This window comes from Physeter macrocephalus, chromosome 10 (genome assembly GCF_002837175.3).
Source record: "Physeter macrocephalus isolate SW-GA chromosome 10, ASM283717v5, whole genome shotgun sequence".
Classification (NCBI taxonomy): domain Eukaryota; kingdom Metazoa; phylum Chordata; class Mammalia; order Artiodactyla; family Physeteridae; genus Physeter; species Physeter macrocephalus.
In genome coordinates, this window is record NC_041223.1 from 80,140,391 (window position 1) to 80,155,576 (window position 15,186).

Below are 15,186 nucleotides of genomic sequence, written 5' to 3' on the forward strand. Positions count from 1 at the left end.
GCGAGGAAGTGAAAATGGTTGATTGGGAGCAGGAAAGCATTGACTTGGAGACAGAAGCCTTCCATCCACCTATTACTGGTTGTTAGGTGTAAGGTCAGTCAAGCTGATGTCTCTCTGAGCCTCGGTTTCATCTTCCATGCTGGAAGGATGAAATACCATTGTGTGTGTGTGTGTGTGTGTGTGTGTGTGTGTGTGTGTGTGTGTATCACAGCTTTGTTGCTGTTGCTGTATTTTCAGAGCATGAGCACAGCGTCTTAGAGAGCTGGATCTCAGGGACAGTGTTCCCAAAGTCTGTTCTCCAGCCTGTGGACACCCACCAAGAGTAGATGAATAATGTTCCTTTATATTGGGACAAAATATACCTTATTTAACCTTTTATTCATTGGTTTTCGTGGTGCCTTTGAGAATAAGAGTGAATATCCACTTCACTAAACTATCCAAATATTTGAAAGCAAATACTACTTAGCTCAATCTAGGTCTTTTTTTTTTTTTTTTCCAGACTAAAAATACCATGTTTCTTCACTCATTCCTCAGAGCATCCTCCCAGGCAGACATGGTGCCCCAGGTGTCAATCATTTGAAATTATGGTGCCCAGGTTTTAACTATGCTGCCCACACTTAGCCAGCATTTATCACAGTTGGACCTTTCCTTGTATTAACGCTTTGCATCTGATTTCGTAGCAGCTGGTACAGTACTAGTGTCAACTGATTATCATTTAAAATCCCCAAGACTTTTTGTAGTAGCTGTCAGGGATTTCCCAGTCTACAATATGTAAAGGTTCCAGGGTTTTTTTGTTTGTTTGTTTGTTTGTCCTTGATGAAAAATCTAGCCTTTGCATTTATCTCTATTTGCTACTATCTTACTGGTTTTAGGTTACCATTCTATCCATATGAAATTGTTTGGCCTTTGAAAGTTTGATAAGAATGCCCTCTAAATCTTCATCCAAACTTTACAAATAAAGGAGTTATATTCATCTTGTTCTCTTTTGTTAAAAGACCCATTTTCCACAGATTCATTGTATTCTGAGATTTAGTATTCTTAATATTAGGCCAGTATCATTATTTTATTAGAAAAAAATTCTTTTAATTTTTCATTTTCTGTCTGTGCCCTTTTTTAGCTGAGCTTATCAGGAACTTTCCCCTGTGTTTTTCTAAAGATTTCCTTCCATGTTGATGTATATTCAGTGTTAAAGTCTCAATTCCTGGTCTCTGAATAATCTTTCTCTAAGTTTTGTTGAAGTTCACTTTCCCAAAGGGTGGAGCGTATATCTGATTATGAAAAATATTCAGGTGCTTTTTGCTTTGTCTTGGTTTTATTTGCATTTTGCCCTTCACAACTTGACTAATTTCTCTCAAAAGTCCCATTACTTCAACATCACATTTGTATGTGTAGGTGGTGTCGATTTGTTTATGTTTTATATTCAAAATTTGGATATCCGTTTTAAGTAAGTCAAAGAAACAGTTAAATTTCTCATATAGGGTCGACACTACTTAATAAGAAGAATTATAGTTCCCCAAAGATTTAAGATATACAAATTTTCAGCAAAGATAGCTGTATCATTGATAAAAATGTGCTACTATAACTACAAATCATATTACATTCATACAAACTAAACATATTTTATACAAATGCAGATTATGAAATCAATATTCAGTACCAAGGTTTACTTTATAGTTTACAAAATACTCATAAAAGTATAAAATTATATGTCCCTAATAAAATGTAATAGGTTCCCATAACTAGCCTTCAAATTGTATTGCTATAAATTTTGGATTAATTTTTGCCTACAGTTAAGGATTAGAAATATTCTTCCCTGAATTTGGAGATATTTTAAGGTATTTTATTTGGAATATTACTAAATCTATTAATATAACATACTTTATCTCTGAATATGTTCAAGTAAATTGTTCCTGGCAACCACAATTCATTACCTATCTATTATTTTAAGAGGTTTGGAAATAACTTTTTAAAACTGAATTATTCTACTGTTTAAACATTATAGTTAAATATAAAAAGTCACACCAAATTGTGGATTAATAAAAAATATGCGATGTAGATTTAACATCTTTTGTTTGTTTTGTTTTTGGGGGGTTTTTTCTGCTCTTTTATAAAAATTTTGATTGGAGTATAGGTGAATAACATCTTGAATAACTAAGAAGAAAGAGACCTAATACAATGATTAAATACAGTATCTCTAAAGATAAAAGATATTACATGAATGATGCATGTCTTGAATTAATTTGAAAGCTTCTCTTCTTTGTAATAGGGAAAGGCATTCAGAATCTTCTATTTTGCAAACTCTGCTTTAATGCATAATAATTACGATGCTATTTGAAAACTGGATAATAATGGGTAAAATTGAATATGTCTGAGACTTTTCATGAGGAGATAATAAACCAAATACTTTATAGCTACCTATGCCTAACGAAACATTCAATGGCAATGGCTCTGCTTGTTACTAGGGCAGCACAGGGGGCCCATGTTGAACCAGCTCGCACACAGTGCTGTTCTGTGTGCTTTCAGCACCACCATGACCAAGAATACATCTTCAGAACTTCATTCTCTCAGACCTCAAAACCGACAGCTGTCCACAACTAAGCAGGCTTCAAGTCATTCTGCCTCCATTACACATAAAATATGATTTTCTTCTTTCTAGAGAGGCAAAAAAGAGAAAAAACTAAACTATATTTTAATAAAGAATTCTGGGGCTTCCCTGGTGGCGCAGTGGTTGAGAGTCCGCCTGCCGATGCAGGGGACACGGGTTCGTGCCCCCGTCCGGGAAGATCCCACATGCAGCAGAGCGGCTGGGCCCGTGAGCCGTGGCCGCTGAGCCTGCGCGTCCGGAGCCTGCGCTCTGCAACAGGAGAGGCCACAACAGTGAGAGGCCCGCGTACCGCCAAAAAAAAAAAAAAAAAAAAATTCTGAACTCTTCTGTTGATTGGTTTTTCCTTGGTGTGGTTTATGTTTTCATTTTGTTCTCTTTCTTACTACAAGTTATCATGCATTTTTAAGTTTTCTAAGTCATTATTTTGCAGGCTTAAAATGGAATGGAGGTTTTAGAGGCTCATACAGTTTTTTCTGCTATCATACAGGTTTTCTTTTAGAGGCTCATACAGCTTTTTTCTGCTTAAAGTCAGTTGGCACTTTTAATACCCCCTCAAGGACATTGGAGCTGATGGATTGATCTTGTTAAAAAACGCCTTACTTTTCCTGCATGGAACTGAAGATGATAAATACTTTTGAACCCTGTATCTACTTGACCATATGGACTTCACAGATAAATGCTCATTAGTTTTCAATGGCCATAATGTTTGAAGGGATTTCTGATGTAGTAGGATGAAATTCTCATTGATTACCTCTCTCAAGAAGTATTTTAATGAGTAGAACTTGTAGAATACTTTAGGGGAAAACCCTTTAAGAAAAAGTCAAACTCTTGTTAATATATCCATAATTTTATAAAGCCCTTTGCAGTAGATTGATGGAGAAAATTTCTCTGGTAATCTGCCTTTCCCCTGAAAAGTTAGGCTGAGTTATTTAGGGTTAGGGCACTGAGATTTTTGAAAGTCTGTTAATCAGTTTTCCCATATGTTCTATCTGTGGGCTACCTGAGAACCCACATACCTGATATCAGAGCATATCAGAATCAACACAGAGTGATTGAGTAATTTGGACCATGTGCAAAAAATAGATGTGTAATTTTTAATAATTTTTCTTTTATTAAGGACAATGTTTAGTAAAATGAGGGACAACAGAATACAATAGTAATCGGTAAGTGTGCATTAGCTTTCTTTTATTTACTTTTATGTTCTAATTCACAGTTCTTCACAAGGATATTGGTCCTTGCCGAGCAGCAACAATAACAGGCACCCTCTCCAGGATTTCTCTAAATGATGATGAAGAGGAAAAGGGAACGAACCCTGAAGGGCTAAGCTATTCAACATTGCCTGGAAACGTCATTTCCAAAGTCATTATTCAGCAACCCACAGGTCTGCACATGCCCATGAGTATGAATGAGCTGGGCAATCAATGTTTGAAAAAAGAGAACAGTGAATTGCGGAGAACTGTGTACTTATGTACGGATGATAACTTGAGAGGGGCGGATATGGACATCGTCCATCCTCAAGAAAGAATGATGGAGAGTGACTATATTGTGATGCCCAGAAGTTCTGTTAATACCCAGCCATCAATGAAAGAAGAAAGCAAAATGAATATTGGCATGGAAACCCTGCCCCACGAAAGGCTATTGCACTACAAAGTGAATCCTGAATTCAACATGAATCCTCCTGTCATGGACCAGTTCAATATGAACTTAGAGCAACATCTCGCACCCCAGGAACATATGCAGAATTTGCCCTTTGAGCCTCGCACAGCTGTGAAGAACTTCATGGCCTCTGAGTTGGATGAAAATGCGGGATTATCGAGAAGTGAAACTGGATCAACGATATCAATGAGTTCTTTAGAAGTAAGCAATGGAACAAGCCTTCCTTTGATATTTGAAAGATAGATGATAGACTGATAGATTGATTGATTAATGGATAAGAAATAGATAGATAGATAGATAGATAGATAGATAGATTCATGGGGCACTGCACTGGGGGAGAAGAGTCACATTAGTTTTTGCAGTTATGTATTGTCTAAGAATTTGGGGTATGTTGTGTTTAAGATTCTGGACATATGCTTTTACCAGTAGAGCATCAGAATCCCCTTTCTCGAGGTCGTATTTTTTTAAATATAATTAAATTAAATTATAATTATCGTTTTAATCTATAATTAAAACGATACCCATCTGTCATAATGGGAACCAAGTAGAGCACTCCTAAACAAACAGAAGATCCTCCTGATGTTTCTTGGGTACCAGAAGTCTTTTGGCGGTTAAAGTAGTTTCTGGATGGCACTACAAACTTTAACCAAGGTCTGGGTTTTCTGTGTGAGGGCAGCTGTTAAAATAACAAAATTGGAATGTTTCAATGAGATCTACCATTACACTGATTATAGACTTTATTATTACCTTAGACTGATATCTTTCAGAGGAAATGTTTTTTTCTTAGCTCTTACAGAATCATGACCACTAAATGTTTTGGTCTTAAACTGTGAACTCTTGGGAGGGATGTAAATCAAGCAGATCAAGAGTCAGGACTCTGAGGTCAAACCACATGGCTTTTGTGAAAAAGCAAGCTCCCCTCCTTCTTTTTTACACACAAAGTGATAAAAAGAGTAGTCAACAGGTATCAATATCACTCATATTGTATTACAATTAATCAAGTAAGATCTAAGTCAAGTAAGACAAGTAATGTCTAGTTTTCTTTTGACATACCTCCTGTTACTGTTTTGTATGTGACTTTCATATCCTCTGTCTTGAAGTTTTGCTGTAAACCCACTGCTGATATATTGCATATGTTCAGTATACAATGCAATATATGCATTTTTTAATATGTATTGCCAATTGTCTTAATATAACAGATTATTTCATGAGACAATATAATCGGTTGCCTACTCTTTCCATCAGAAGTTTGCTGATAATGTTCTAATGTTCAAAAGTGCCCAGAGGCAATTGCCCCTTTCTTCATCCCACAAGGCTGTGCCTTCTACGAGGCCAAGATGAAGAGACACCCTGAAAGGCTGAAGTGACTTGATGTGCGTTGTAATTTTAAGGGTTTTCCAAACTGTGTTGAGGAAATTCTACCCTAGATGGGAATCTAGGATAAATCCCTAAATTCTATCAGTAGATCAGTCTTAAACAGAATCGGGTTTCTGAGGAGAATCGTTCCTTGGAACCAAAGGCATAGGGGCAGTGAGTCCAAGTTCACTCCTGAGTGGCTGGAGCTCCCTGTAGACAAGAGCGTCCAATCATTCTGAATTAGCAGAATAGCCACTGTTTCCATCTCTAACTTGAATATCCCAGAGACTAGCAGGTCTACTAAAATAATGACCACATAAGCACAAACTACATAACATTTATGCAAAATCACAGAAGTTTTTACAAGAATTTTCAGTGAGTGTGCATATAATAACATAACACTGTAAATAATCTTAAAGACCATATGGAGTCTTCTACATAGAAGGCTCTTTAAAATGTGCTAGAGGGGTTAGAATGGAATTGCATTAAAATATTTTGCTTGTTATAAAAATGCTTTATGTCTAAAAGGCTTAAAACCTTGCTGGGTTTGATATTGTACAGGTTATATGTGCTGAACAATAGACTGAATTTCTGAGTGCTGCTTTGTTCAGTGGTAATTTTTCCAAATCTCCATATCCTTATTATTAAGAATAAGCATCATATATAAGTGTGATTCAGCCAAAAGATCTGCATTTAAATGACTTAGAAATCACAAGGCTTACATCTTGAAAAGGAAGAAAATTCAGGATTCAGAATGAAATTTCAGTTCCTCATTTTCATTCTTTCAAAGAGTTTAATAGTTAGTAATTGCTTAGGGTGACCATTTTAGGAGACAGCTGAATATATAGATGTGGGAATGAATAATAAAAATTAGCATTTATATAGCATCTTTCATTAGCAGATCCTCAAATCACCTTAAAAACGTAAATTAGTTAATCTTCGCGACACCCCTGGACGATGGATAAGTTGTTCTAATCCTTGAAGTAAAGTCATTTGTTCAAGGTCACAGAGTAAGTGCACAGCAAATCTAGGACCAGAATCTTTCCGTCCTGATCAATTTTACACTGTCTCAAAGAGACAGTCATGTGCCTGAACATTAGCATGAGAGTAACTTTATAAAGTTCATTTAAGCCTGGACAGACCCTTGGTCTTATGGAATAAAAAAGTGAAATGGATGAAGTGTAGATGTATACAGCTAGCAGATTTTGGAGATAAGACTGTGGCCATGAAGATAAAGTCTGGTGTGGCTTCCTTTGTGGGCGGAGTGAGCCACACTCTGTCTGCAGTCAACCAGCAGGCAAGCTGATATTCTGACAATAGAGGAAAAGCAGAAAGATGACTAGAGCATCTACATGGAGCGTGGGGAGCATGTGTGGCCAGGAGGTGTCTTGAGACCTAGAAGACAATACGAAGATGAAAGTGAGTGACTATGTAACAGCCATGGGGCCATAGAACAATGTGAGTCTTCTCTGAGTGAGAAGGGAGGTTCCAGCCACAGGGACATCCTGCCTGGGAAACTGGGACGGCAGAGGACAGCCAGATGCCTTGGGGACTTTTCAGGGATGTAATAAAAAGGTGTTCCTAGTAATTCAGGAAGTTGCCTCCAGAGGAGTGGGTGTTCACAATTTGACAAAGTGGGAAGTGGTGGGAGAAGAAAAAGAAGAGGGTAAAACCTGTCAGTTGCAGCCCAGAATTCAGTACTGGTGAGGAAGAGATCAGGTGAGGAAAAACAGGAGTCAAAGGAGAAAGAAACAAAGCCAAAGAGTGGGTGGAAGTATTTATTCAAATAAGCAGGATGCAACAAAGCAAGAGGGAGGTTCCCCAACCCTGAAGGCAGTGCCAGCAGAAAAGGCTCCAACCTCCAGGAGAGCTTGTTCAGCTAACCCCCAATTATTCAGCGTAGAAAGTTTCATAAATGCATCAAGCTTTTTGGCATAAAAGCATTTCCAGCTTCTCTCCCGTCTTCATATTATCTTGTGTCTTTCTTTCATGTAATATGTTATCCGCCATTTTCCAAACTGTATCCATTCCCAGAATGGACTTGTTAAGCAATTCTGAAAACTTTAGATTTCCACAATTAGGGATTCATTGCAATATGCATATGGTAGAATGTCTCACAATGGCTTCAGTCCTAGATGTCCTCGAATTGCTTAACATTGTCACCAGCATTTAAGTCATTCACCTTCAATTAATGAGCGAAATGTGTTGAGTGCATGGTATGTATATAAAGCAAAAAACTAGGAGGTACTGTGAAGCAAGTGGGGAGAAAAGAAGTATCGGCGTTCTCAAGCCATTGAGGACTATGAAATATATCAATAGTTTAAACCTTGGGCTGTGGTTCTATTTACTTTTTGAAAAATTATAGATATATCAGTGTAAGAAAATAGATCAATATTTGTCTTGACTTATTGGAACATTCGATGGCTTGTAGCTGGTAGATCTAAATAGGACACATTTCCTTACTCAAAGCCTTCCCAACTTGTGTGCAGGTCCAGGGTCCACCTTCACCCTTTTTCCCCTGTGTCTCTCGGGGTTGATACAGGTTCCTAGCTGAGTGAGAAGACTGGCCACTAGGAAACACTGTGAGAGATTGGAGGCTGGGGAAAAGAACGAATCCAGGGTGTTTTCCCCCCTCTTTCTGCTTTGGGCAGTACCTCGTGTCTCCTTAGCTGTTCTGTAGGGCCTCCTCCAGCTTCTTCCAGGTGCCTCAGCACCCGGGCTTAGGTCGCTGTGTCATCTCCCTTTGTCCATCCAGCCTGGTGGGTGGGGGTGGACAGTAGCTCCTTCTCCTGTGAATCCCTGGGTTCCCTCATGGTCCCTTTTGTGACTTCTCAGTCCCTCCATCACTGGAATTCCTGTGAAACACTTTGCTCCAATGTAAGCACATTAAGTGCTTAGCTTAGCTTCGCCTTAGCTTTTCTTATAACTAAACAGAGTTAGATAGTAAATTGCACAATTTCTTTTTTAAACAAAGTTCTGGCTACTCCAGGTTTTCTGAACATTCAGATATAACTTAACAGTGTATCTCAAAACATGCTCAGATAAATCTCTCTCAATGTATAAATGGGTAAAAAGGGACACCATTCTAGGCTAACTTTTTATACACCAGTTTTCCTCTGGACATGAATTATAGAGCTCTCAGCATAATGGTTTTGAAAGGTAAAACATTTTAGCTATAGTGGCACATCGCAGGTGCTTCCCTTATGGCTGTTGTGAACATCAAATTGGATAATCTATGTGAAAAACCCTTTGAACATTGTAAGGAGCACTTCAGATGTAAGATCGTGTGATTATTATTTCATTACCATTATATCTTGAACATCAGTAAAGAAACTTGATTGCTGTACTAGATCAGTAGTCAGGAAATTAGACAAAATGTTATGGCCATACTTCTGTCACTAACAGAAACCATTGTAGGATTTACTATTGGGCAGAGCATCTTTCTCTTTTTGAAAATTTTTTTCCTCATGTAGCTGTGGTGAAAGAAAGGCTTGCCCTTCTTCAGTGTTCTGTTTTTGCTCCTGGATTAGGAAATTCTGTCTTTTATGCAGGCGTACAAGCAAAATTAGCTCAAATAACTCATTTTTCAAAATTAATGATTCTCGAGTATCATTTACACAGATACTTTGAATGGATTTGACATCAAAGCTTTCTCCTTGAGTGGGTTCATTGCTCAGTCTGTAATGGAAACTTTTAATGGCAGTTACATTGGCATTTATTAGTCCATGGAATTTATTCCTCACTGTGAATCTTCTAGTATCTTGTCCAACTTAATTTGCAAAGGCACAAACAATGAAGTATTCCCTTTGAGAAATTATTCATCATTCTACAAGGCTTCGCTATGGACAGATGCCATTATACACATCCTTGCTAAGTATTCCTCTGAGTAGCCTCATACTGGTGTGCATTTTCTTACTCTGAAATCATCCTAAAGAATTTTCCCCTCTGTTAGTGGTAGGCCTGCATTCTTCTAAATGGTCTCAATCCTCTTGGCTGTCAATAGATCTATTCAAAATGGTTTTCTTTGTGTATATAGCCCACATGCTTATCCAAATTCTCCTGGAGTATTCCTGAGAAAAAGAACAAAACACAACCAAAATACAAGTCATTCTTTTGGATTTGTTTGGCTTTCATAGTGTAGCTCCTTCAATCTTTCATCAATAATTTTGTGAATGTCTACTATTATGCCAGGCCCTCTGATAGATGCCAGGGATATAAGAGTGGCCAAGACAGATGTGGATCCTGCCCCGGTGGTGAATAAACACTCTGGAAGAGACAGATGATGAACTGTTAACAAATGACTAATCTAAAAGAGTGTGCTGTGCTGGGAAATAACCATGGAGTGTGAGAGACAGGCTTCTTTAGATGAAGTGATCTGGGAGGCCTTCTGAAGCTCCACAGGGTGAACAATGAAGTTAAGGAGGAACATGGCTTGTGAGGTGCTAAAGGATCGGGGGTGTTTCAGACAAAAGAAATTGCATGTGAAAAGGTCCTGGGGCAGGAAAGAGCTTGGAATATTCTCATAGGATTAGAAGACACATGTAGCAAGGGGCAAGCTTCTTAAGACTGAGTTGGAATAGGAAGAAGAGACCAGATTTTGCAGAACCTTATAAAACGAAAGAAAAAATTGAGGACAGTTAAGCAACTGTCATGATCATTTCTCCATCCATCCATCCATCACTTTGATGGTTTGGAATGGAAAGGATTAGGATCCAGTGGTAGTGGGAGAGGTAGTAGAAGTGGAGCAGAAAGCTGGAGGACCGTTAGGAGACCACTGAGGTCAACCACACAAAAGATAAGAATGCCTTTGACTGTGGAGGGCAGATTAAGATGTGTTTTGGATATAGAACAGATGGCACCGCTGGTGGATTTGATGTGCAGGATGAGAGGTAGGGAGGGCTGAAGGGTGACTCCTAAATGCCTGGCTTCACCAACTAGACATGCAACATTTCCTGTGACAGGAAAGAAAAGGGTGTTTGCAACTTAAAAGATGGTATTGAAAACCCTGGGAATGAATGATTTCATCCAAGAGAGAATATAAGAAAAAAGAAAACTATGGAACTCAACATTTAGAAGGCAGGGAGATGAGGAAGAGCCAGCAAAGGAGACTTGGCAGAACTACAGCAAGTAAGAAGGAGGAAAAGAAAACAAAAGGAAAAGCTGAGAGAGATGAGGAAGGGATCAACCTTCAAAAGCTTCCGAGAGTCCATTAAGATGAGGAGAGAAAATTGACCTTGGAAACCGTCCAGATGGAGCTCATCTGAGACCTTGACAACAAGAATTTTAATGGAATGTTGAGGACAGAACAGAAGTTGGGGTGAGTTCTAAGTGGGAAATTAAGAAAAGGAAAGAGCATAAAAGAAACGTCACCTACTGTGACAAAAAGGATGATTTGTGTCAAGTTATTTGGGAACTGGAGGATGTACAGAGAAAGGGACTTATATCTTCCTAAAATATGTCAACACCATCCTGGCTTATTTTAAATTTATATGTAGCATTTCTTCAATTATCAACTTATCATAAAAATTGTTATGACTTGATCACTTTTCTTCATTGATTCTCATCTTTTAAACATATAACCATTCTTTCTAACCACTTTCCTACCTTACAATCACATTCCGGAGAGCTCAGAGGGACATTTGATTGAGCACGTAAGTCAGTCACAGTTTCCACAGACTTCAGTGCTTTGAAAGACTCTCCAGCACATTGCAAAACAGACTGAGAGATAATGAGTGTTATAATGAGGACGTGATAAACAGAAGTTAACATTCTGGTCCTTCCATTCCATCACAGATTTCCCAATGCAGATACTTCTTTAAGATAAAGTAGATTTTGCGATGGGAGACCCATCATGAAAGTGAAGTCTGCCACTGTGTTGCATCATGGCTCATAAACTATCTCGTGTTAGAATGATTTTAAGTTATTTTATTTGACACTAATTGTTGTAAATTGCCATCAGATTTTTCTCTCAAAGAAGTGCCATATCAATGCTTTTTTTCTCCTTTAAAATATAATTGACAAGTAAAAGTTCATCTGCCTGACGTTGCTTTATGCTTGCAGAGCATCTCGGTCCCACTGCTGTCAGCCGGGGATTGACTGGATCCCGTAATGTTATTCTTGCTGAGTTCTAGGGACAATCAGCAAACTATCTTGGCTATGAACCATCACTCCTTATACCACTGAGCAGTTACTGAGCAACAGTGGAGAAAACACAGGGTTTGCAGTCAGAAGACCTGAGTGGGAATCCCAACTCATGTGATAACTACCCAGGTGAAGTAGGCAAGTTATTTGAACTCCTCTGGTCCTCAGTTTTCCTCACTCATAAACAGGGATAATGCATAGTACTTTCCTAACCATCCCACAGGGCAGTTAGCATGTTCAAACGTGAAAGCACTTTACAAAAGGTCTGAACCCTTGCTCGGGATTGTGGGGATATGAATAATGTGCACATTTGATCTCCCATGGACTCTCAAAGTCTGCCACATTTTTTTCCGCTCTCTAATTTTTAAGTCTTCACTGCTGGTATTTTCCAGCCCACCTCCTCACCTTACCCCCAACTGTCTTTCGGCTGTTTCAATTGAAATCTGCTTCACGTGTTCATTTCCTAGTCTAATCCCTCAAGGTTGCTAGTTCCACCATACCCTTAGGTTAGAATGTGATTTTAATAAAGTGAATAGACGAGAGAGAAACTTATTTATGGGGGTACCTCCGTTTTCTTTTCCATGTCTCACATCCGCATAGGTGGCATCTGCTCTCATAGGGAGAATCTATCTCGGCCGCTCCTCTGGGTTCCTATCTTTTGTTCTTGCTCCTGAAATCAGGAGCCTTCGGCAATGTGCACCCATCCGCATTTCCAGTTCTTAGGCCACACAGCTTTGCATTCAACGAAGAAGGTAGCGTATGGCTGTTAGGACCTTTGCAACGGAGAAGCCCTCAACACGTGCAGTGGATGGGCCTCTTTGCTGACTAACTGAACCTTTTTCATTAGGTTTCACTGTTTAATTTTCAAATGGAATGCAAAGCGTGTGACTCGTGTTCTGTTAATAATTGCTTAACACTGTTTCCATGCTTGAATTTTGCTGTATTAGGAAAGAATTTTGCTTAACGTATATACTTACAGAAATGTCCTGCTGAGTCACAGTGCCAAGAAGGCAAAGCGTCCGAGGGCAGAAAGGAAACCCTGACATTTGGTCTAACATCTCACAGCAAAGCGGGTTGCAGTGCGCTGGAGCCTGGCTGTTACACAGCACACTCAGACAACAGCAGTGGCAGGGTGATGGCAAAGGAGGGCTGGGTTAAACGGCTTCCCACGCCCGTCTCTTCGTGCAGGATGTCACCAGGGCTGGCCTAGGGTATGCTGGCCACAGGGAGCAAAGTGAGCTCAGGCTGACTTTCCCTTGAATAAAGCAGCCCCCTTCTCAGCGCTCTCCATGAAGGCACTGTAGGACATGGTTCTCAGTCTTTAAGCAGCCCCACCAAAATCAAATGATTTCAGAACTTCTAAACTGTTTAGTAAACAAAATCTCTCTTTGGGTATGTTGCTTTCTGTTTACTGCAACATGCTTGGGCGGGGCGCGGGGGGGTTGGTTACCTAGGAAGGTTCCAGGTCTATAGTGACGATTTTAACTCTCACTGGAGAAATTTAGTCATATTTTCCAGTAAACTGCATTAGTTCCTTTCTTTCTCTCCTGATACTCAACAGTTACAAGGATCTCTCACCTATCTTGGATATGATTCCCTCATAGGTTATTGAACTTTACGCTCTAGCTTATTGGAGAGGAAACAATAAAACAGAAGAAGTTTGTCCAAAGGTTTATATATTTTCCCAACTTCCTGGATATTACATGTTGTTTAATATTTATTAATTGCCCCTGTATTTCATTCCCACTTCTTCAAAAAAAAAAAAGCAAAGAAAAGAGAAAAAAATCCTGTATGGAAACTTTTGATATCCAACAATTTGGTGAACTCTTTCTATATTTATCAGCTATCTCCTTCTACAGATAATCATTCTAAGAATCCAGTGACTGCTTAGAGCAGATGTTTAGAACACCTTCCCTGCACTAATATTATATAATCACATTAATTTCATTTTAATCGTGTTTCCAGATTTTATCAAGGCATATTTATCTGTAACTAGATTCGGGAACTGTTTAACAGAGTCAGAGGCATAGTGAGGTATTTACATCAATATCCATGTCCTGCTGAGGTGTAGACTGTTTGTTATTCATTTTACTAAATTAGAACAAGTACTTCAGTTCCTAATGCCTAGCACTGAGAGGGACTTTCCTGTCATGGAGGACTACCAAATACCAAGAAATTTATGGGTGAGACCTATATAGAACTTTGGAATATAGACGGAGGGTTGCATAGAATTTGGTAGAAATGAAGATTGCAGGGGGATGGTGCAAGGTCTTGAGACAGCTAGATGATTTTCCCACACAGCTTTGAACCCTTTGTGTCTATAAAGTAGTTCTGCTGTAGTAGACCTAAAGTCTCCTTCAAGACTGAATGTTTTGTGTGAATTTTCACTTAAAACTTTTTCCTTATTGAAAAAATTAGAGTTAAGAGGCCAAGAGAAATATATTGTATATTTATATTCTTCAATTTTAAAGGAAGTCCAAAGTGAAAATGGAATAATGTGAGTGGAATAGTTTGAAATCATAAAAATGTTCACAGATTCTTATGTGCAGGAAATACTTATAACACAATGAAGCAGGATTATCTTATTGAAAGCAGTAAATTTTGTTTTATTTGAATGACTGAACATAACTTTATTGGTTTTTCTTCTTTTTAAAAAATACCTAACAGAGAAGAAAATCACGATATTCAGACCTTGACTTTGAGGTAAGTGTCTAGGATTATTTTTTTAATTTTAATTACTTGAATTCAAAGTTGGTGTATAATTACTTAAATATATTACCCTGTGCATCTGTGTAGGAGTTCTACTTTTTTTTTTAATTAAATGAGAAGTCAAACATTTTTAAGTAAAATCCCTCCTGTATAACTAGTTGTAGAAAAAAAAATTAAGTTCTAACTGCTTTAAATGTATGCTAAGACTGAGATTTTCCAGACAAGTAAAGAATCCATTTCATAAACGCTAAGATAAGCAGACAATTTATGTTGCGAGTTGAACTTGGTCAATTTTTTTACCTCCCTCAGTTTGTTGGGAGGTAGGAATTTCGGTTTCTTGATTTTTCATATTTAAAACAATTGTGTGTTTTTTTTTCCTTCAGTAAAGACGTGAAGAGAGCCGTGTGAGGGGCTTTGGCTGGGTAGCTAGGCTTCCTCAGGACTGACTTGCCTTGAGTCAGTGGTACCATAGGCTCCCTGTGGTACCTTCCAGACTCTTTTTTCCAATAGCAAGTGTTGGTTCAACGTGCTCCTGTGTTTGGTAAATGCTTTTTCACAGATATAAACAAGACAAAGATGTTCATTTTCCAATTTACATTGAATTTATATTGCTGCTGTAATACTGATGCTAGAAATCACTGAAATCATACCGTTTGAGCAGCTTGTGCTGTGCACAAAATTAATGATGTTGGAGCGTCACATAAAATGCATTTATGCAT

The 15,186-nt window shown here is 38.4% G+C and overlaps 1 protein-coding gene across 1 annotated transcript in view; it reads left to right on the forward strand.

Annotated features, from left to right (window-relative positions):
• ADGRB3 (adhesion G protein-coupled receptor B3) overlaps window positions 1–15,186 on the forward strand; it is a 792,587-nt gene that overhangs the window by 761,570 nt on the left and 15,831 nt on the right. Inside the window, exons 27-28 of the mRNA XM_024133055.1 lie at window positions 3,819–4,462; window positions 14,426–14,461. Coding sequence (XP_023988823.1) covers window positions 3,819–4,462; window positions 14,426–14,461 — 680 coding nt within the window. The remainder of the gene's footprint in view (window positions 1–3,818; window positions 4,463–14,425; window positions 14,462–15,186) is intronic.